This window comes from Eleginops maclovinus, chromosome 8, assembly GCF_036324505.1.
Source record: "Eleginops maclovinus isolate JMC-PN-2008 ecotype Puerto Natales chromosome 8, JC_Emac_rtc_rv5, whole genome shotgun sequence".
NCBI classification, from domain to species: Eukaryota; Metazoa; Chordata; class Actinopteri; order Perciformes; family Eleginopidae; genus Eleginops; species Eleginops maclovinus.
In genome coordinates, this window is record NC_086356.1 from 167,129 (window position 1) to 192,167 (window position 25,039).

The 25,039-nt window shown below is 45.2% G+C and overlaps 1 protein-coding gene across 1 annotated transcript; it reads left to right on the forward strand.

Annotated features, from left to right (window-relative positions):
• Positions 1-1,268: 1,268 nt before the first annotated feature.
• On the forward strand, positions 1,269-24,833 carry fer (fer (fps/fes related) tyrosine kinase). Its single transcript, XM_063890066.1, is given in 22 exon segments — positions 1,269-1,466; positions 2,234-2,391; positions 4,725-4,856; positions 4,965-5,138; positions 5,221-5,320; positions 5,417-5,547; positions 5,549-5,601; positions 6,517-6,654; positions 6,758-6,877; positions 7,168-7,290; positions 7,666-7,801; positions 7,803-7,865; positions 8,205-8,297; positions 8,534-8,740; positions 8,927-9,049; positions 10,824-10,880; positions 10,994-11,112; positions 11,461-11,555; positions 11,749-11,872; positions 11,948-12,102; positions 22,847-22,969; positions 23,122-24,833. Coding segments are annotated over 21 exon segments (2,472 nt in total). The 5' UTR covers positions 1,269-1,466; positions 2,234-2,322; the 3' UTR covers positions 23,259-24,833.
• Positions 24,834-25,039: the final 206 nt, after the last annotated feature.

Here is a 25,039-nt window from a genome sequence, read left to right on the forward strand (position 1 = left end):
ACATACATACATACACATACATACACATACATACATACACATAAGTCATATCATACATACACATTTAATAAATACCTACACATACATAAAAAATACATACACTTCATAAAAATTTCTACAATACTACAATTTTCCAACATAACACAAAATTACAAATACCTACAAAAAAAAAAAATACATAAAACAAACATACAATACATAATAAAAAATAAAACATAACATACAAACAAAACCCTACAAAACATACATACATCATACAATTTCAAAAATACAACATACATACACAACACATCTCATACATACAACATCCCCTACAACACCTACAACCATACATAATACACATTTAACAAAAATACAAACCATACAAATACACATACAAAACATACACAAAATACACAAAATACATACACATACATACATACATACATACTAAAAACACATACATACAACAACATACAATCAATAAAACATACACATACATAAAACATCAAATACAACATACATACATACACAAACATACCACATACATACAAATAAAACCAAAATACAAAAATACATACATACATACATACATACATACATACATACATACACTATACATACACATACAACATACATACATTCATACACATACATTACATAAATACATACATACATACATACATACACATACAACATACATACATACACATACATACACATACATACATACATACATACATACTACATCATACATACATACATACATACATACATACACATACACATACTACATACATACATACATACGTACATTCACATAAAACATACATACATACATCATACATACATACATACACATACACATACACATACATACATACATACATACATACACATACATACATACACATAGCACATACACATACACATACATACATACATACATACATACATACATACACATACATACATACATACATAACATACATACATACATACAGTACATACTTACATACATACACATACACATACATACATACACATACATACATACATACATACCTACATACATTCACGATACACATACACATACATACATACACATACATAAATAGTGAAAATGTACAACTCTTACTTTTTGTTTTGAAGAAAACATTCAGACTTTTTAAATGATTAATTTCAGGCATACTTTAGATAATATTAATGTTTATTATATTTTATATTATTTTGTATTAATAACATTTATATTTATATTACCCCCCCCCCCCTCTCAGTTTCCGGCGGAAGCCCCTCCCTGTTAGCTTTAGCTGTTAGCTGTGGAGCCGGACGACCGGAGGAGGATCCGGGAAAAAGAGCAGAAAACCGGGGAAACAGGAGGGAATGAGCCGGGCAGAGAACCGCAGAGCCCCGCGGTGACCGGACAGAGAGTCTGCCGCAGAGAGAAGCTGTTCCCCGGGGAAGAAGAGAGAACAACACACCGTCTGGTAGCCTATTAGCATGCTAACTGCTGTCCTATTGGTTTAAACAGGAGGAGCGGCTAGTGTTAGCATCAGGTTCTGAAGGAATTTAAAGGGAGAGGGCGTTAAAAATAATGTTTTTATTTAAAGTTTAAAGTTTTTGTTGTTTTTATTGAGAGTTTAAAGGTTTTCAAAGTGTTTGGGAAGAATGTGTAGAGTGTTTTGTCAAGAGTAGTATTTGACAGGAACTGTAACTACAGCTGAATCAGTTTAAAGATCTAAAGTAAAGGTATTAAAGTAATTGAAGGTATTACAGGTATTAAAGTAATTGAAGGTATTACAGGTATTAAAGTAAAGTAATTACAGGTATTAAAGTAAAGTAATTAAAGGTATTAGTGAGAACATGAGGTTAAATGATTTAAACATTATATCTGAAGCTCCATCTCATTTTTCTCTCATCTCTTTGTTTTTATTCTATATATTTATTACGTATTATTTGATAGTTAAACAGAACATCAGGAGTATTTTATGATCTCCGTTTTAAATTCAAGGTGAAATATTTAAATCTAATATGAAAACATGAGGAAAAGTGACAGGGTGTTCTCTGCTGCTGAGGCTTAAGAGTGGGCCAAGTGTGGGATCTCATGGAGCTTTATCAGCTGATCTCAGGGGGGCCCTCGTCTAGAAAAGGGCCTTCTGTCTAGAGAAGGGCCCTCAGCCTAGAGAAGGGCCCTCAGCCTAGAGAAGGGCCCTCAGCCTATATCACTTTGTAAACACTCCCTCTGTCTCCACAGGTGAACATGCACTCTTCTCCCGCACGTCCCTGGTAGAGAGAGAGAGAGTGAGAGTGTGTGTGCGCACGCGTGCGCGTGCATCGTCCAGGATGGGGTTCGGTCGGGATCTGAGAAATTCACATGAGGGGTTACTGAAGCTGCAGGACTGGGAGTTAAAGGTGAGACTCTCTATGATATGTTAGATACTGTACACACACACACACACACACACACACACACACACACACACACACACACACACACACACACACACACACACACACAATGAACTGCAATACAGCAGCAGTATTTAAGGTTAGCCACCTAGCTGCGTTAGCACCTCTTTGGCTAAGGTTCAAAGGTTTTATTGGTCATATGCACAGCAGATACAGCGTATAGGTTGGCAATGAAATCTTATGTCCCATGCTCCTCCAACAACTCAACATACATGGTGCAGATAAGATAAATCAAATAGTGCAAAAAGAGAGAAGAAAATAATGTATTATATAAACAGATGTGTATAATATATATAGATATATATATATGTGTGTGTGTACTATAAACAGATGTGAGTAGACATCCACAGAGCTCAGGAGTTCAGCAGTCTTATAGCCTGTGGTATAAAACTGTCTCTGAGTCTGGTGGTCTTGGTCCGGATGCTGCGGTAAAGTCTGCCAGACGGCAGCAGACAGAACAGATTGGTGCTGGGGTGATGGGGGTCCTTTAATATCCTACCGGCCTTCTTCCTACACCGCTGGGTGTAGAGGTCCTCCATGGATGGCAGCTCCGTCAGCGAACTTGATGATGGTGTTGGAGCTGTGTGTGGCCACGCAGTCGTGCGTGAACAGGGAGTAGAGGAGAGGGCTGAGCACACAACCCTGAGGGGCTCCGGTGTTGAGGGTCAAGGTGGAGGATGTGATGTTCCCCATCCGCACTGCCTGGGATCTGCCCGTCAGGAAGCTCAGGATCCAGTCACAGAGGGCGCTGTTGAGCCCAAGGTCTCTGAGCTAAATGATGAGCTTGGAGGGCACAATGGTGTTGAATGCTGAACTGTAGTCAATGAACATCATTCTCACATAAGTGTTCCTCTGGTCCAGGTGGGAGAGGGCAGTGTGGAGGGTGAGGGAGATGGCATCATCCGTGGACCTGTTTGCTCTGTAGGCAAACTGCATGGGGTCCAGTGAGTCAGGGAGGGAGGAGGTGATAAAAGTTTGACTAACCGCTCAAATCCATGCCGGAAAGGAGTGTAAACATGGTCCAGTGTATTTCCACCGCGCGTGGGGCAGCTGACGTGCTGATAGTATTTCGGCAGGACTTTCTTCATGTTGGCTCTGTTAAAATCCCCGGCCACAATAAATGCGGCCTCTGGCCGAGAAGTCTCTGTCCTGTCGATAATCCCATACAGCTCCTCCAGCGCTGTGTTGTTGTCAGCGTGCGGCGGAACATACACTGCTGTTAGAACAACAGATGTGAACTCCCTCGGCAGATAAAAAGGCCGGCATCCGATCATGATGTGCTCTAGGCTGGGAGAACAGTCCGAAGAAATGATCTCCACATCTGAGCACCAGTTGTTGTTGATCATGAAGCACACACCTCCTCCCTTGCTCTTCCCTGAGTTTATTGTCCGGTCCTGGCGATGAATGGAGAATCCGTGTGGAGCAATGGCGGCGTCCGGTATCGTGGGGTCGAGCCAAGTCTCCGTGAAAACCAAAACATTACAGGTCTTAATGTCCCGTTGAAATGCCACCCTGCTACGGAGTTCGTCCAGCTTATTATCCAGGGATTGGACATTTGCCAGAAGTAAACTCGGTAGAGGAGGCCTGTTTTCACGTTTCCTCAGCCTGACCAGGACCCCGGCCCGGGATCCTCGTAGTCTCTTCCTCCTGCGCTCCACAGGTAGAGCTCCAGCAGGTAAACACAGAGACTCTCCTTGTTTGCAGGTCGTCGTGGATTATTGCTGTCCACCAGCGACCTGATGTGTAAAAGTTGTTCTCTATCATATTGGATGATAGGGCTCGCTTGGGCGGTTTGCATGTTGCAAAAAAAGTTAAAAACAACAAAGTAAAACAATAAAAACACTAAGAAGTGGAGTTGGTGAGGAGCTCGAGACACGGCAGCCATCCTCGGCGCCATCTTTTCACTTACTAGCTGTTTGGGCAGCAGCTCAGCCTGTAGGGACCTGGCTCGGAGGGTCGCCAGTTCCAGTCCCTGAGCGGACCAGGTGCAGGGTGTGGACCGGTACTGCTGATGCTCCCCCGAGCAAGGCACTGCACCCCAGGCACCAACAATCGTGTGTGTGTGTGTGTGTGTGTGTGTGTGTGTGTGTGTGTGTGTGTGTGTGTGTGTGTGTGTGTGTGTGTGTGTGTGTGTGTGTGTGTGTGTGTGTGTGTGTGTGTGTGTGTGTGTGTGTGTGTGTGTGTGTGTGTGTGTGTGTGTGTGTGTGTGTGTGTGTGTGTGTGTGTGTGTGTGTGTGTGTGTGTGTGTGTGTGTGTGTGTGTGTGTGTGTGTGTAGCTGCTGGAGACGGTGAAGCGGTTCATGACTCAGCGGGTGAAGAGTGATAAAGAGTACGCGGCTCTGCTGCTCAGCATGACTCAGCAAACAGAGAAACAGGAAGCAGCAGATTACGTCAGCACCGTCAGCAAGGTGAGCGCTATGACCTCACACTCTGTTACATCACAGAGAGCATGTGATGTGGTTGTGGGAGTGTCACATGCCCCCCCTCAGTCATGGTGATTTCTAACCCCCAACCAGTCGTGGAGTCAGGTGGTGCGTCAGACGGAGGCTCTGGGCCGGGTCATGAGGAGCCACGCTGACGAGCTGAACTCGGGGCCGCTGCACCGCCTGGCCACGCTGATCCGAGACAAGCAGCAGGTGAAGAAGAGCTACCAGAGCCTGCACACGCAGCTGGAGAGCCACAACCATAAGGTCTGTTGGGAAACGCAGTCACACAGAACTACACAGCAGCACGAGGAAACTGCCTGCAGATGAATGTGTTGTGTTGTTGCAGGTGACCCGCAGCGACCTGGAGAAGCTGAAGTCCACGTACCGCCAGCTGAGCCGCGACGCCAACAGCGCCAAAGAGAAGTACCGAGAGGCGCTGGCTAAAGGTTCCCGCCCTCGCTCTGCCGTTTCCATGTTCTCTGAAACTGTGTTGATTTCTATGGTACAGTGTGTTGATTACTTCCCCTGTGGTCCAATCACAGGCCGGGAGGTGGAGCGAGCGCGGGAGCGTTATGACAAAGCAACGGCGAAGCTGCACAACCTCCACAACCAGTACGTGTTAGCGGTGTGCGGTGCGCGCACGCAGCAGGACGAGCACCGGCGCCGCGCCGCGCCCCGCCCTGCTAGATGCGCTGCAGAGGATGCAGGAGGACATGACGCTCGCTCTGTGAGTCACATGACCGCCTCAGGCTAACTCAGGCCAACTGACAGGCCAACTGACAGGCCAACTGATAGGCCAACTGACAGGCTAACTGACAGGCTAACTCAGGGCAACTGACAGGCTAACTCAGGGCAACTGACAGGCTAACTCAGGACAACTGACCGGCTAACTCAGGCTAACTGACAGGCTAACTGACAGGCTAACTGACAGGCTAACTGACAGGCTAACTCAGGGCAACTGACAGGCTAACTCAGGGCAACTGACAGGCTAACTCAGGACAACTGACCGGCTAACTCAGGACAACTGACAGGCTAACTCAGGACAACTGACAGGCTAACTCAGGACAATTGACAGGCTAACTCAGGACAACTGACAGGCTAACTCAGGACAACTGACAGGACAACTGACAGGCCAACTGATAGGCCAACTGACAGGCTAACTGACAGGCTAACTGACAGGCTAACTCAGGGCAACTGACAGGCTAACTCAGGACAACTGACCGGCTAACTCAGGACAACTGACCGGCTAACTCAGGACAACTGACAGGCTAACTCAGGACAACTGACAGGACAACTGACAGGCCAACTGACAGGCCAACTGATAGGCCAACTGACAGGCTAACTGACAGGCTAACTGACAGGCTAACTGACAGGCTAACTCAGGACAACTGACAGGACAACTCAGGACAACTGACAGGCTAACTGACAGGCTAACTGACAGGCTAACTCAGGACAACTGACAGGACAACTCAGGACAACTGACAGGCTAACTTCAGGAGTACTGATGTGTGTATTGTGTGTACTTGTACTGCAGTAAGAGTATCCTTCAGGAGTACTGATGTGTGTATTGTGTGTACTTGTACTGCAGTAAGAGTATCCTTCAGGAGTACTGATGTGTGTATTGTGTGTACTTGTACTGCAGTAAGAGTATCCTTCAGGAGTATTGTGAGATCAGCAGCCTGCTGACGGAGGAGATGGTGGCGGTCCATCAGGAGATCTCGGCAGCGGTGGATCAGATCGACCCGCTGGCCGAGTACGAGCACTTCATCGAGGCCTACAGGTTAGTCAGCCTGTTGCCGTGGCAATGCCTGTCTGTCTGTCTGTCTTATGGTCACCGTGGCAACACCAGTGGTGACATGTCCCACCCCCAACCCCACCCACAGGTCTGCAGAGACCCCCGAGGCGAGCGTGGAGTTTGATGCGTCCCTATTGGACGAGACGGACAACTTGCCGGCCAATGAGATCCTCTGGAACACGCTGACAGCTGATAGTCTGCAGGCCATGTGAGCTCCTACAAAATAAGACTTCCTGTTGCCTGTCAAAATAAGAGCAGCTTTAAGACCCCTTCAGAAATGTCTTTATTTAGAAAGATGGTTTTAACAGTAACGCTAGCTGCGAGCTAACGCTAGCTGCAAAATAAAACTACAATCCTTCCCTGAGTAATCGTTTGTCTTGTGAAGTGTTTCCTCCTAATGTTTCCTCCTAATGTTTCCTCCTAATGTTTCCTCCTAATGTTTCCTCCTAATGTTTCCTCCTAATGTTTCCTCCGTGTTGTTTATCTGTTTATCTTCAGGTTGTCGTCGGCGACAGACGAGCTGTCGCTGACTCAGCAGAATCTGCGGACGAAGGAGGCGCTGGCCGAAGACCTCGACGCCAAAATCCAGACGAGTCAGCAGAGCGCGGAGAGAAAGAGCGAGTGAGTCTAAGTAAACCCCCCCCAGCTGCTGCTCAGTCAAAAATACAGTATATTTACCCCTCTGCCCCCCCCCAGCTGCTGCTCAGTCAAAAATACAGTATATTGACCCCTCTGCCCCCCCCCAGCTGCTGCTCAGTCAGAAATACAGTGTATTTACCCCTCTGCCCCCCCCCAGCTGCTGCTCAGTCAGAAATACAGTGTATTTACCCCTCTGCCCCCCCCCAGCTGCTGCTCAGTCAGAAATACAGTGTATTTACCCCTCTGCCCCCCCCCCCAGCTGCTGCTCAGTCAGAAATAGAGTGTATTTACCCCTCTGCCCCCCCCAGCTGCTGCTCAGTCAGAAATACAGTGTATTTACCCCTCTGCCCCCCCCAGCTGTGTGTTGCTGCTCAGTCAGAAGCTCTCCCTGCTGGAGCTCCATCACGCCGTCCAATCGCTGCACGGCTCTGAGGCGCGCCTCTCCTCCCAGAAGAATCTGCTGGATGCAAAAATTGCCGCCGCCGCTTCGCCGCCCCCCCCCACCTCCTCCCCCCGCCCTGCCTTATGAGGACGACACCCGCTCCGTGGGATCCACCGTAAATACCCTCTGGATCTGTGTGTGTGTGTGTGTGTGTGTGTGTGTGTGTGTGTGTGTGTGTGTGTGTGTGTGTGTGTGTGTGTGTGTGTGTGTGTGTGTGTGTGTGTGTGTGTGTGTGTGTGTGTGTGTGTGTGTGTGTGTGTGTGTGTGTGTGTGTGTGTACCCGTGTGTAAGTCTTTCTGTGTGTAACTGTGTGTGTACCCGTGTGTAAGTCTTTCTGTGTGTAACTGTGTGTGTGTGTGTACCCGTGTGTAAGTCTTTCTGTGTGTAACTGTGTGTGTGTGTGTACCCGTGTGTAAGTCTTTCTGTGTGTAACTGTGTGTGTGTGTGTGCGCAGGACAAGAAGGAGAGGAGCTCCAGGTTGGATACTCTTCGTCACTCCCTGGCCGGGATGATCCGCTCTAAAGCTGTGCTGGGATCCTCCTCCTCGGTGACACACACACACACACACACACACACACACACACACACACACAGTTATTGTAGTTGTTAATGAAAAAAATGTGTTTGGAATTGAAACAGCTCGGGTAATAACTGAATTTGAACAGCTGTAACGGGGGAATGTGATTGGTCTGTGCTGTAACGGGGGAATGTGATTGGTCCGTGCTGTAACGGGGGAATGTGATTGGTCCGTGCTGTAACGGGGGAATGTGATTGGTCCAACAGCAGTTCTTTGATGTTATCCCCACCTCGGAGCGCCCCCTGGTGGAGCAGGACTGGTACCATGGAGCCATCCCCCGCACAGAGGCGCAGGAGTTACTACGGCAACAGGGAGACTTCCTGGTGAGGGAGAGCCACGGGAAACCGGGCGAGTACGTCCTGTCCGTCTACTCTGATGAGCAGAGGAGACACTTCATCATCCAGTACGCTGAGGTACACACACACACACACACACACACATATATGCACTCACACAAACACACACACATATACACACTCACACACACACATATACGCACACACACACACACACAGAGGAGACACTTCATCATCCATTACGCTGAGGTACACACATGTAGAATGTACACTCATGTAGTGTAACATGCCCCCCCCCCACAGAGTCAGTACCGGTTCGAGGGCACGGGGTTCTCCACCATCCCTCAGCTGATCCACCACCACTTCTCCTCCAAGCAGGTCATCACCAAGAAGTCCGGAGTGGTTCTGCTGCAGCCCGTACTCAAGGTACCACAAACATACACACACACACACATATATATACATATATATATATATATATATGTATGTATGTATGTATGTATGTATACATATATACATACATACATACAGTGGGGCAAAAAAGTATTTAGTCAGCCACCAATTGTGCAAGTTCTCCCATTTAAAAAGATGAGAGAGGCCTGTGATTTTTATCATAGGTACACTTCAACTATGAGAGACAGAATGAGAAAAATAAATCCAGGAAATCACATTGTAGGATTTTAAAGAATTCATTTCAAATGATTGTGGAAAATAAGTATTTGGTCAATAACAAAAGTTCATCTCAATACTTTGTTATATACCCTTTGTTGGCAATGACAGAGGTCAAAGGTTTTCTGTAAGTCTTCACAAGGTTTCACACTGTTGCTGGTATGTTGGCCCATTCCTCCATGCAGATCTCCTCTAAAGCAGTGATGTTTTGGGGCTGTCGCTGGGCAACACGGACTTTCAACTCCCTCCAAAGACTTTCTATGGGGTTGAGATCTGGAGACTGGCTAGGCCACTCCAGGACCTTGAAATGCTTCTTACGAAGCCACTCCTTCGTTGCCCTGGCGGTGTGTTTGGGATCACTGTCATGCTGAAAGACCCAGCCGCGCTTCATCTTCAGTGCCCTTGCTGATGGAAGGAGGTTTTCACTCAAAATCTCACGAAACATGGCCCCATTCATTCTTTCCTTTACACGGATCAGTCGTCCTGGTCCCTTTGCAGAAAAACAGCCCCAAAGCATGATGTTTCCACCCCCATGCTTCACAGTAGGTATGGTGTTCTTTGGAGGCAACTCTGCATTCTTTCTCCTCCAAACACCACGAGTTGAGTTTTTACCAAAAAGTTCTATTTTGGTTTCATCTGACCATATGACATTCTCCCAATCCTCTTCTGGATCATCCAAATGCCCTCTAGCAAACTTCAGACGGGCCTGGACATGTACTGGCTTAAGCAGGGGGACACGTCTGGAACTGCAGGATGTAAGTCCCTGGCGGCGTAGTGTGTTACTGATGGTAGCCTCTGTTACTTTGGTCCCAGCTCTCTGCAGGTCATTCACTAGGTCCCCCCGTGTGGTTCTGGGATTTGTGCTCACCGTTCTTGTGATCATGTTGACCCCACGGGGTGAGATCTTGCGTAGAGCCCCAGATCGAGGGAGATTAGCAGTGGTCTTGTATGTCTTCCATTTTCTAATAATTGCTCCCACAGTTGATTTCTTCGCCCCAAGCTGCTTACCTATTGCACATTCAGTTTTCCCAGCCTGGTGCAGGTCTACAATTTTGTCTCTGGTCTCCTTTGACAGCTCTTTGGTCTTGGCCATAGTGGAGTTTGGAGTATGACTGTTTGAGGTTGTGGACAGGTGTCTTTTATACTGATAACGAGTTCAAAAAGGTGCCATTAATACAGGTAACGAGTGGAGGACAGAGGAGCCTCTTAAAGAAGAAGTTACAGGTCTGTGAGAGCCAGACATCTTGCTTGTTTGTAGGTGACCCAATACTTATTTTACCGAGGAATTTATAATGAATTCATTAAGAATCAGACAATGTGATTTCCTGGATTGTTTCCCCCATTCTGTCTCTCATAGTTGAGGTATACCTATGATAACAATGACAGGCCTCTCTCATCTTTTTAAATGGGAGAACTTGCACAATTGGTGGCTGACTAAATACTTTTTTGCCCCACTGTAAATGTATGTATATATGTATATAAAGAAATACCTGCATGAAGATCCACGTCACAGTGTACTGACTGTGTGCAGGATAAGCGGTGGATTCTGAACCATGAGGATGTGTTTCTGGGGGAGCTACTGGGGAAGGTGATTCTCAAACACACACACACACACACACACACACACACACACACATACTCTGTGTAAATCTGTGTGTCAGAGTGTCTGCCTCCATGTCCCATGATGCACTGCTCCTGCAGGGTAACTTTGGCGAGGTGTTTAAAGGCACGCTGCAACGCGACAAGACGCCAGTGGCTGTGAAGACGTGTAAAGAGGATCTCCCTCCAGAGCTGAAGATCCGCTTCCTGTCCGAGGCCCGGTCAGAGACTCTGAATTACTCTTTAGACCAGTGCATTGGTGTGATTGGCTGCTGTGTGACTCTGCCTGTGTGTGATTGGCTGCTGTGTGACTCTGCCTGTGTGTGATTGGCTGCTGTGTGACGTTGCCTGTGTGTGATTGGCTGCTGTGTGACTCTGCCTGTGTGTGATTGGCTGCTGTGTGACTCTGCCTGTGTGTGATTGACTGCTGTGTGACTCTGCCTGTGTGTGATTGGCTGCTGTGTGACTCTGCCTGTGTGTGATTGGCTGCTGTGTGACTCTGCCTGTGTGTGATTGGCTGCTGTGTGATTGGCTGCTGTGTGACTCTGCCTGTGTGTGATTGGCTGCAGGATCCTGAAGCAGTACGACCACCCGAACATCGTGAAGTTGATCGGCGTTTGTACGCAGCGACAGCCCATTTACATCGTCATGGAGCTGGTTCCTGGTGGGTGGAGCCTATTCAATCTGTTGTCTTCTGATTGGTCGGTTTCTATAAGCTGACATCCCTGCAGTCTGTTGAACATGTTATAAACACAGATATTCATGTTTGATTTGGTGTGTTGTTGCTGGCTGAAGTTGATGTGTATCCTGTTCCAAAACAAGTGAAATACTGTGGATAAATATGAATGATGTTTCAGGAGGAGACTTCCTGTCCTTCCTGAGGAAGAAAAAGGATGAGCTGAAGACGAAGCAGCTCGTCCGTTTCTCTGTGGATGCCGCCGCCGGCATGGCCTACCTGGAGAGCAAGAACTGCATCCACAGGTACACCCTTTATTTATTCATTATTTCAATGTTGCATAATTTCTGTATTTAATCATTTGTTTACCCGCGTCTCAGGGACCTGGCGGCGAGGAACTGTCTGGTGGGGGAGGGCAGTGTGTTGAAGATCAGTGATTTTGGGATGAGTCGTCAGGAGGATGATGGGATATATTCTTCATCAGGACTCAAACAGATCCCCATCAAGTGGACGGCCCCGGAGGCCCTGAACTACGGTAACACTCGGACAACAACACTCAGACAACAACACTGACAACTCTGAGACAACACTCAGACAACAATACTCAGACAACTCTCAGACAACTCTGACAACACTCAGACAACAACACTCAGACAACTCTCTGACAACTCAGACAACAACACTCAGACAACACTCAGACAACTCAGACAACAACTCTCAGACAACTCAGACAACAACACTCAGACAGCACTCAGACAACTCTCAGACAACTCAGACAACAACACTCAGACAACTCAGACAACAACTCTCAGACAACTCTCAGACAACAACACTGACAACTCAGACAACAACACTCAGACAACACTCAGACAACTCTCAGACAACACTCAGACAACAACACTCAGACAACTCTCAGACAACAACACTCAGACAACTCTGACAACTCTCAGACAACTCTCAGACAACAACACTCAGACAACAACACTCAGACAACAACACTCTGACAACTCTCAGACAACTCAGACAACAACACTCAGACAACACTCAGACAACTCTCAGACAACAACACTCAGACAACTCTCAGACAACAACACTCAGACAACAACACTCAGACAACTCTCAAACAACAACACTCAGACAACACTCAGACAACTCTCAAACAACAACACTCAGACAACACTCAGACAACTCTCAGACAACTCAGACAACAACACTCAGACAACTCTCAGACAACTCTCAGACAACTCAGACAACAACACTCAGACAACTCTCAGACAACTCTCAGACAACAACACTCAGACAACAACACTCTGACAACCCTCAGACAACAACACTCAGACAACTCTCTGACAACTCTCAGACAACTCAGACAACAACACTCAGACTACACTCAGACAACTCTCAGACAACAACACTCAGACAACAACACTCTGACAACTCAGACAACAACACTCAGACAACAACACTCAGACAACTCTCAGACAACAACACTCAGACAACTCTCAGACAACTCTCAGACAACAACACTCAGACAACAACACTCTGACAACTCTCAGAAAACTCAGACAACAACACTCAGACAACACTCAGACAACTCTCAGACAACAACACTCAGACAACAACACTCTGACAACTCTCAGACAACTCAGACAACAACACTCAGACAACACTCAGACAACTCTCAGACAACAACACTCAGAAAACTCTCAGACAACAACACTCAGACAACACTCAGACAACTCTCAGACAACTCAGACAACAACACTCAGACAACTCTCAGACAACACTCAGACAACAACACTCAGACAACAACACTCTCACAACTCTCAGACAACTCAGACAACAACACTCAGACAACACTCAGACAACTCTCAGACAACAACACTCAGACAACTCTCAGACAACTCTCGGACAACTCAGACAACAACACTCAGACAACTCTCAGACAACACTCAGACAACAACACTCAGACAACAACACTCTGACAACTCTCAGACAACTCAGACAACAACACTCAGACAACACTCAGACAACTCTCAGACAACAACACTCAGACAACTCTCAGACAACTCTCAGACAACAACACTCAGACAACACTCAGACAACTCTCAAACAACAACACTCAGACAACACTCAGACAACTCTCAGACAACAACACTCAGACAACACTCAGACAACTCTGAGACAGCACTCAGACAACACTCAGACAACAACACTCAGACAACTCTGAGACAACACTCAGACAACTCTCAGACAACACTCAGACAACAACACTCAGACAACTCTGAGACAACACTCAAACAACTCTCAGACAACAACGCTCAGACAACTCTGAGACAACACTCAGACAACAACACTCAGACAACTCTGAGACAACACTCAGACAACTCTGAGACAACACTCAGACAACTCTCAGACAACAACACTCAGACAACAACACTCAGACAACTCTCAGACAACACTCAGACAACAACACTCAGACAACACTCAGACAACAACACTCAGACAACACTCAGACAACTCTCAAACAACAACACTCAGACAACAACACTCAGACAACAACACTCAGACAACTCTGAGACAGCACTCAGACAACAACACTCAGACAACTCTCAGACAACAACACTCAGACAACTCTCAGAAAACACTCAGACAACAACACTCAGACAACTCTCAGACAACTCTCAGACAACAACACTCAGAAAACTCTCAGACAACACTCAGACAACAACACTCAGACAACTCTGAGACAACACTCAGACAACAACACTCAGACACTTCTGAGAAAGCACTCAGACAACACTCAGACAACAACTCTGAGACAACTCTGAGACAACTCTGAGACAACACTCAGACAACTCTCAGACAACTCTCAGACAACAACACTCAGACAACAACACTCAGACAACTCTCAGACAACTCTCAGACAACACTCAGACAACTCTCAGACAACACTCAGAAAACAACACTCTGACAACTCTGAGACAACACCCAGACAACACTCAGACAACTCTGACAACTCTCAGACAATACTCAGACAACAACACCCAGACAACAACACTCAGACAACAACACTCTGACAACTCTGACAACTCAGACAACAACACTCAGACAACACTCAGACAACTCTGACAACAACTCTCAGACAACACTCAGACAACACTCAGACAACTCTCAGACAACAACACTCAGACAACTCAGACAACTCTCAAACAACACTCAGACAACTCTCAGACAACACTCAGACAACAACTCTCAGACAACAACACTCAGACAACAACACTCAGACAACTCTCAGACAACAACACTCAGACAACTCTGAGACAACACTCAGACAACACTCAGACAACAACTCTCAGACAACTTTGACATCAACACTCAGACAAGACTCTGACAACTCTCAGACAACAACACTCAGACAACTCTCAGACAACTCTGACAACACTCAGACAACACTCAGACAACTCTGACAACTCTCAGACAACTCTCAGACAACTCTGACAACACTCAGACAACACTCAGACAACTCTGACAACAACTCTCAGACAACACTCAGACAACTCTCAGACAACTCTGACAACACTCAGACAACACTCAGACAACTCTGACAACAACTCTCAGACAACACTCAGACAACTCTCAGACAACAACACTCAGACAACTCAGACAACTCTCAAACAACACTCAGACAACTCTCAGACAACACTCAGACAACAACTCTCAGACAACAACACTCAGACAACAACACTCAGACAACTCTCAGACAACAACACTCAGACAACTCTGAGACAACACTCAGACAACACTCAGACAACAACTCTCAGACAACTTTGACATCAACACTCAGACAAGACTCTGACAACTCTCAGACAACAACACTCAGACAACTCTCAAACAACACTCAGACAACTCAGACAACTCAGACAACTCTCAGACAACACTCAGACAACAACACACAGACACTTCTGAGACAGCACTCAGACAACACTCAGACAACAACTCTGAGACAATTCTGAGACAACACTCAGACAACTCTCAGACAACTCTCAGACAACAACACTCAGACAACAACACTCAGACAACTCTCAGACAACACTCAGACAACTCTCAGACAACACTCAGAAAACAACACTCTGACAACTCTCAGACAATACTCAGACAACAACACCCAGACAACAACACCCAGACAACAACACTCAGACAACAACACTCTGACAACTCTGACAACTCAGTCAACAACACTCAGACAACTTTCAGACAACACTCAGAAAACAACACTCTGACAACTCTGAGACAACACCCAGACAACAACACTCAGACAACTCAGACAACAACACTCTGACAACAACCCTCAGACAACACTCAGACAACTCAGACAACAACACTCAGACAACACTCAGACAACAACACTCAGACAACTCTCAGACAACAACACTCAGACAACTCTCAGACAACAACACTCGGACAACACTCAGACAACAACACTCAGACAACTCTGAGACCACACTCAGACAACAACACTCAGACATCAACACTCAGACAACTCTCAGACAACAACACTCAGACAACTCTGAGACAACACTCAGACAACAACACTCAGACAACACTCAGAAAAAAACACTCAGACAACAACACCCAGACAACAACACTCAGACAACTCTCAGACAACTCTGACAACACTCAGACAACACTCAGACAACTCTGACAACAACACTCTGACAACTCTCAGACAACAACTCTCAGACAACACTCAGACAACTCTCAGACAACACTCAGACAACTCAGACAACACTCAGACAACTCAGACAACACTCAGACAACACTCAGACAACTCTCAGACAACTCTGACAACACTCTGACAACAACACTCAGACAACTCTGACAACAACGCTCTGACAACTCTCAGACAACACTCAGACAACTCAGACAACACTCAGACAACTCTCAGACAACAACACTCAGACAACTCTCAGACAACTCTCAGACAACAACACTCAGACAACAACACTCAGACAACTCTCAGACAACACTCAGACAACTCTCAGACAACACTCAGAAAACAACACTCTGACAACTCTGAGACAACACCCAGACAACTCTCAGACAACTCTGACAACTCTCAGACAATACTCAGACAACAACACCCAGACAACAACACCCAGACAACAACACTCAGACAACAACACTCTGACAACTCTGACAACTCAGACAACAACACTCAAACAACTCTCAGACAACAACACTCAGACAACTCTCAGACAACAACACTCTGACAACAACCCTCAGACAACACTCAGACAACTCTCAAACAACAACACTCAGACAACTCAGACAACAACACTCAGACAACACTCAGACAACAACACTCGGACAACTCTCAGACAACTCTGACAACAACACCCAGACAACAACACTCAGACAACTCTCAGATAACTCTCAGACAACTCTCAGACAACACTCAGACAACAACACTTGGACAACAACACTCTGACAACTCTGACAACTCAGACAACAACACTCAGACAATTCTCAGACAACAACACTCAGACAACTTTCAGACAACACTCAGAAAACAACACTCTGACAACTCTGAGACAACACCCAGACAACAACACTCAGACAACTCAGACAACAACACTCAGACAACTCTGAGACAACAACACTCTGACAACAACCCTCAGACAACACTCAGACAACTCTCAAACAACAACACTCAGACAACTCAGACAACAACACTCAGACAACTCTCAGACAACAACACTCAGACAACTCTCAGACAACAACACTCGGACAACACTCAGACAACAACACTCAGACAACTCTGAGACAACACTCAGACAACAACACTCAGACAACTCTGAGACAACACTCAGACATCAACACTCAGACAACTCTCAGACAACAACACTCAGACAACTCTCAGACAACAACACTCAGACAACAACACCCAGACAACAACACTCAGACAACTCTCAGACAACTCTGACAACACTCAGACAACTCTGACAACTCTGACAACAACACTCTGACAACTCTCAGACAACAACTCTCAGACAACACTCAGACAACTCTCAGACAACACTCAGACAACTCTCAGACAACAACACTCAGACAACAACACCCAGACAACAACACTCAGACAACTCTCAGACAACTCTCTGACAACTCTCAGACAACACTCAGACAACTCAGACAACACTCAGACAACACTCAGACAACTCTCAAACAACTCTGACAACACTCAGACAACAACACTCAGACAACTCTGACAACAACACTCTGACAACTCTCAGACAACAACACTCAGACAACTCAGACAACACTCTGACAACTCTCAGACAACAACACTCAGACAACTCTCAGACAACACTCTGACAACACTCAGACAACAACACTCAGACAACACTCAGACAACAACACTCGGACAACACTCAGACAGCTCTGAGACAACACTCAGAAAACAACACTGACAACTCTGAGACAACACCCAGACAACTCTCAGACAACTCTGACAACTCAGACAACAACACTCAGACAACTCTCAGACAACAACACTCAGACAACTCTCAGACAACACTCAGAAAACAACACTCAGACAACAACACTCTGACAACTCTGAGACAACACCCAGACAACAACACTCAGACAACTCAGACAACAACACTCAGACAACAACACTCTGACAACAACCCTCAGACAACACTCAGACAACTCTCAAACAACAACACTCAGACAACTCAGACAACAACACTCAGACAACACTCAGACAACAACACTCAGACAACTCTCAGACAACAACACTCAGACAACTTTCAGACAACAACACTCAGACAACACTCAGACAACAACACTCAGACAACACTCAGACAACAACACTCAGACAACACTCAGACAACAACACTCAGACAACTCTCAGACAACAACACTCAGACAACTTTCAGACAACAACACTCAGACAACACTCAGACAACAACACTCAGACAACACTCAGACAACACTCAGACAACAACACTCAGACAACTCTCAGACAACAACACTCAGACAACTTTCAGACAACACTCAGAAAACAACACTCTGACAACTCTGACAACTCAGACAACAACACTCAGACAATTCTCAGACAACAACACTCAGACAACTTTCAGACAACACTCAGAAAACAACACTCTGACAACTCTGAGACAACACCCAGACAACAACACTCAGACAACTCAGACAACAACACTCAGACAACTCTGAGACAACAACACTCTGACAACAACCCTCAGACAACACTCAGACAACTCTCAAACAACAACACTCAGACAACTCAGACAACACTCAGACAACAACACTCAGACAACTCTCAAACAACAACACTCAGACAACAACACTCAGACAACTCTGAGACAACACTCAGACATCAACACTCAGACAACTCTCAGACAACAACACTCAGACAACTCTGAGACAACACTCAGACAACAACACTCAGACAACTCTCAGACAACAACACTCAGACAACAACACTCAGACAACTCTGAGACAACACTCAGACATCAACACTCAGACAACTCTCAGACAACAACACTCAGACAACTCTGAGACAACACTCAGACAACAACACTCAGACAACTCTCAGACAACAACACTCAGACAACAACACCCAGACAACAACACTCAGACAACTCTCAGACAACTCTGACAACACTCAGACAACTCTGACAACTCTGACAACTCTCAGACAACAACTCTCAGACAACACTCAGACAACTCTCAGACAACACTCAGACAACTCTCAGACAACAACACTCAGACAACAACACCCAGACAACAACACTCAGACAACTCTCAGACAACTCTGACAACTCTCAGACAACACTCAGACAACTCTCAGACAACACTCAGACAACTCAGACAACACTCAGACAACACTCAGACAACTCTCAGACAACTCTGACAACACTCAGACAACAACACTCAGACAACTCTGACAACAACACTCTGACAACTCTCAGACAACAACTCTCAGACAACACTCAGACAACTCAGACAACACTCTGACAACTCTCAGACAACAACACTCAGACAACTCTCAGACAACAACACTCTGACAACAACCCTCAGACAACACTCAGACAACTCTCAAACAACAACACTCAGACAACTCAGACAACAACACTCAGACAACTCTCAGACAACAACACTCAGACAACTCTCAGACAACAACACTCGGACAACACTCAGACAACTCTGAGACAACACTCAGACATCAACACTCAGACAACTCTCAGACAACAACACTCAGACAACTCTGAGACAACACTCAGACAACAACACTCAGACAACTCTCAGACAACAACACTCAGACAACTCTCAGACAACTCTGACAACACTCAGACAACACTCAGACAACTCTCAGACAACATTTAGACAACTCAGACAACACTCAGACAACACTCAGACAACTCTCAGACAACTCTGACAACACTCAGACAACAACACTCAGACAACTCTCAGACAACAACTCTCAGACAACACTCAGACAACTCAAACAACTCAGACAACTCTCAGACAACACTCAGACAACTCTCAGACAACTCTGACAACTCAGACAACAACACTCAGACAACTCAGACAACAACTCTCAGACAACTCTCAGACAACTCTGACAACAACACTCTGACAACTCTCAGACAACACTCAGACAACTCTGACAACAACACTCAGACAACTCTCAGACAACTCTCAGACAACACTCAGATAACTCTCAAACAACTCTCAGACAACTCTGACAACACTCAGACAACACTGACAACAACACTCAGACAACTCTGACAACAACACTCTGACAACTCTCAGACAACAACACTCAGACAACACTCGGACAACAACACTCTGACAACTCTGACAACACTCAGACAACAACACTCAGACAACTCTGACAACAACACTCTGACAAGTCTCAGACAACAACACTCAGACAACACTGACAACTCTCAGACAACAACACTCAGACAACTCTGACAACAACACTCAGACAACTCTCAGACAACAACACTCAGACAACTCTCAAACAACACTCTGACAACACTCGGACAACACTCAGACAACTCTCAGACAACAACACTCAGACAACAACACTCAGACAACACGTTTCAAAGGTTCAAAGGTGTTATTGGTCATATGCACAGCAGATACAGCGTGTATGTTGGCAATGAAATCTTATGTCCCATGCTCCTCCAACAACTCAACATACATGGTGCAAATAAGATAAATAAAATAGAGCAAAAAGAGAGAAGAATATTTACAATAACAACAGTAAAGATTTGAGGATGTGAAATATATACATATGTGGAATACATTGAGAGTATTTACATACTTTACTCTGTGGAATGAGGAGGTATGGGCAGATGCATATATTACGTATAACAGATGTATATGATATATAGATATGTGTACTATAAACAGATGTGTATAATATATAGATATGTGTACTATAAACAGATGTGTATAATATATAGATATGTGTGTATGTGTGTACTATAAACAGATGTGTATGGCACTCAGAAACTCAGACAACACATTCATTGTTGTCTTCATTGTTGTTATATAACTCACGTGTATGAAGGTGCATCTCAATAAATTAGAATATGGTGGAAAAGTTCATGTATTTCATGAAGGAAATGAACAAAATGAACCTCATATTATATGGATGCATTACACACAGTGATCTTTCAAGCCTTTATTTGTTTTAATCTTGATGACTACGGCTTACAGCTAATGAAAACCCAAAAATCAGTATCTCAGAAAATTAGAATATTACATCAGACCAATAAAAAAACAATCTTCAGCTCGTCTGCATTTTTGGGTCTCGTGTCTCTCCTCTCCCTCTTGACAATACCCCGTAGATTCTCTACAGGGTTCAGGTCAGGCCAGTTTGCTGGCCAATCAAGCACAGTAATTCCAAGGTCATTAAACCAGGTCTTAGTACTTTTGGCAGTGTGGGCAGGTGCCAAGTCCTGCTGGAAATGAAATCAGCATCTCCATAAAGCTTGACAGAAGAAGGAAGCATGAAGTGCTCTGAAACTGCCTGGTAGACGGCTGCGTTGACCTTTGACTTGAGAAAACACAGTGGACCGACACCAGCAGAGGACGCTGCTCCCCAAATCATCACTGAGTGTGGAAACTTCACACTGGACTTCAAGCAACATGGATTCTGTGCCTCTCCGCTCTTCCTCCAGACTCTGGGACCTTGATTTCCAAATGAAATGCAAAATGTACTTCGGACCACTGAGCAATAGACCTGTCTTTTTCTCCTTAGCCCAGGTAAGACACCTCTGACGTAGTCTCTGGTTTAGGAGTGGCTTGACACGAGGACAGTTGTAGTCCATGTTCTGGATACGTCTGCGTGGGGGCTCTTGATGCACTGACCTTTTGAGGCTTACCCTCCTTGTGGGGGGTGTCAATGACTGTCTTCTGGACAACTTTCAAGTCAGCAGTCTCCCCCATGATTGTTTCACTATGGGAAAAGACCAGAGAACACACTGATGAGCTGCGAAAAAAAGTTGTTGAGCTGCACAAATTAGGAAATGGATATAAGAAAGTCTGGGAACAGTTGAAATGCCCGTTTCCAATATCAGGGCAATAAGAAGCATCCAGCAACAGGAGAGGTTAAGGATCAGCCTGGAAGAGGACGTGTGTGGACATTGACACCACACACCGTTAGGGGGGTGGTTCGACTGGCATAAGTATCTCCAAGGATCACAGCTGGAGAACTGCAGAGGTCGGTTGAGTCTTGGGGTGAACTGAAAATGTGTGGGAGGAGCTGAAGAGGAGAGTCCACAAGCGTCAAACTCGGATCTGAAGGGTCTGGAGACACTCTGAAGAATGGTCTCAGATCCCGTGCCATGCGTTCACCGAGCTCATCAGTTATCACAGGAGGAGACTCAGAGCTGTACTCCTGGCTAAAGGAGGCTGCACAAAATAATAAATGAAGGGGTGCCAATAATGGTGGCTCACATGTTTTGGAGAAAAAAATTTATTTAAAGTCAATATAATTTTTATTTTAAAAATAATTTTACCTCAGTAAAAAGGTTAGTTTTGTTAATGTTTTGGAAGAAATATGAGGAAAAACCAGAGACATATTTTTCTACTTGTTTTGCTCATTTCTACCAAAGGGGTGCCAATAATTCTGGAGGGCACTGTATATGTTATATATTATGTTGTGATTGGCTGGTGATTGTTCCTGCTCTGTGATTGGCTGCTGATGGTTGCTGCTCTGTGATTGGCTGCTGCAGGGCGCTACAGCTCTGACAGTGATGTGTGGAGTTATGGGATCCTGCTGTGGGAGACCTTCAGCCTGGGGGTGTGTCCTTACCCAGGGATGACCAATCAGCAGGCCCGAGAGCAGGTGGAGAAAGGTAAACACACAACAACAATAATAATAATCATACGAGTGCTATCGATGTATTTATTGATCTGCCTGTGTTTCCCTCCCGAAGCACCCACGGTATCGGCGCCTATGTATCGATGTATTTATTGATCTGCCTGTGTTTCCCTCTTCGGCCGCTAGGTTACAGGATGGCGTGCCCGCAGCGTTGCCCTGACGATGTGTACAAAGTGATGCAGCGCTGCTGGCAGTATAACCCCGAAGAGAGACCCAAGTTCTCCGATCTGCAGAGAGACCTCAACGCCATCAAGAAGAAGTGATGACATCATCATCACATGACCTCATGAGCAGGACGTGATGACATCAGAGGATCAGTGTTAGTGTGGAGGTGGGCGTGGTCGGCAGGTTTTTAAAGAGCAGAAACACTGAGCTGTAAACACTGTGTGTGTGTGTGTGTGTGTGTGTGTGTGTGTGTGTGTGTGTGTGTGTGTGTGTGTGTGTGTGTGTGTGTGTGTGTGTGTGTGTGTGTGTGTGTGTGTGTGTGTGTGTGTGTGTGTGTGTGTGTGTGTGTGTGTGTGTGTGTGTGTGTGTGTGTGTCAAACACAAGGGCGTGATGAACGTTTTAACCACAGTTACAGCGTTCCCTGAAGTCCAGCTGCTGGTGCTGCAGACAGTTAGCATTTAGCTGCTAATGTCTGAACTCATTGAACTTCAGTGTAAACACGACTGACGTTAGCATGATGTAGCTTTAACACCTTTTGGTCAAAATGCGATGCTATGGACAGTGCTGAGAAGCTAACGTAAGTTTGAAAGCTAGCATAAAGAGCTACCCGAGGTAAAGCTACTTTCAAAAATACTACACACTTTATAAAAACATCACATTTCCATGTGATACCAAATATTTTAATATATATAAAAAGGTAAAATCAGCTACTTCAACACTATGCAAATATAATGTAACTGAACAACACGTTTATACCGTTTTCACTACAGCTAGCGTGACCGCAGTTAGCGTTGTTAGCCCGTCGGTGTTTCCTGTCAGGCTTCAGTCATTGAGTTTAAATTCAAACAAAAACTGTGAAATCCAGAACAAATGAATAAACTGCGACTAGTTAGCATGCTAGCAAAGTGCTAACTGACCACAAGCCACACTAAGCCCTTACAAAACATATTTAGATATTCATGTTAACGGATATTAAATATTGACATGAGTCGTTACTGTTACCATGGGAACACTACAAACATGTCCAAGGACCAATCAGCTGTCAGCACTAAACGTTCCCTTTTAATTTATTTAACGTCTGTACTATTTGAATGCTTCTCAGCTCATCTGCTCAAACTGACCTTCATTCTGAAAAGCCAGCTGTCAATCATCACAGACCACGCCCACTCCACCCTTTTTATTTTATTTTGGGAAATCTTTTTGACCAATCAGGGACCCCAAAGATTTAGTTGTTGGCTTAAAAGATAACACCTTAAAATCATTATTTAAAAACCAGACTGAATTCATAAATGTTATTATTTTAATTAATATTTTCAAACCAAAGTTTAAAAAATGGTCCAACAAATGATTTTAAAACCAGATCAAAGTGGAATCAGCACTGCCTGGGTGTTTCCTGGTTGTCGTGTTAACTGAAATAATGTTTAAAAAAGAACAAATTAATATAAATGTGTAAACTATTAACACACCTGACTGAATCAGAGCTCCTGATTGGTCAGCATCACTTCCTGGACTGCAAGGGCGGAGCCTCAGTGTTAGTGATGTCATAGCGCCGCCTGCTGTTACTGTACATACGTTGTTTTATTCACGTTCATAACACTAAGTCTTTTATGTTTGTTACTTTTTAAAAATATTATCGTAGCATTTATTATGAAAATAAAGCCAATCATACGAACATCTGACATCATGTGTGACATCATTTTACAAGACATTTGAATTTAGAAAAAGCTCTTTGTTCCTCATCCTGCCTGTGCTGCAGCACCTCTCTTCACCCTCTGTCTGAAACCAGAGCCCAGTCTCCTGTGATTGGTAAACCAGCTTAGAGATGTCCCGCCTCGTAGCCTATCATGTACAATGTGTTGGAATGCTAGCCAATAGGAG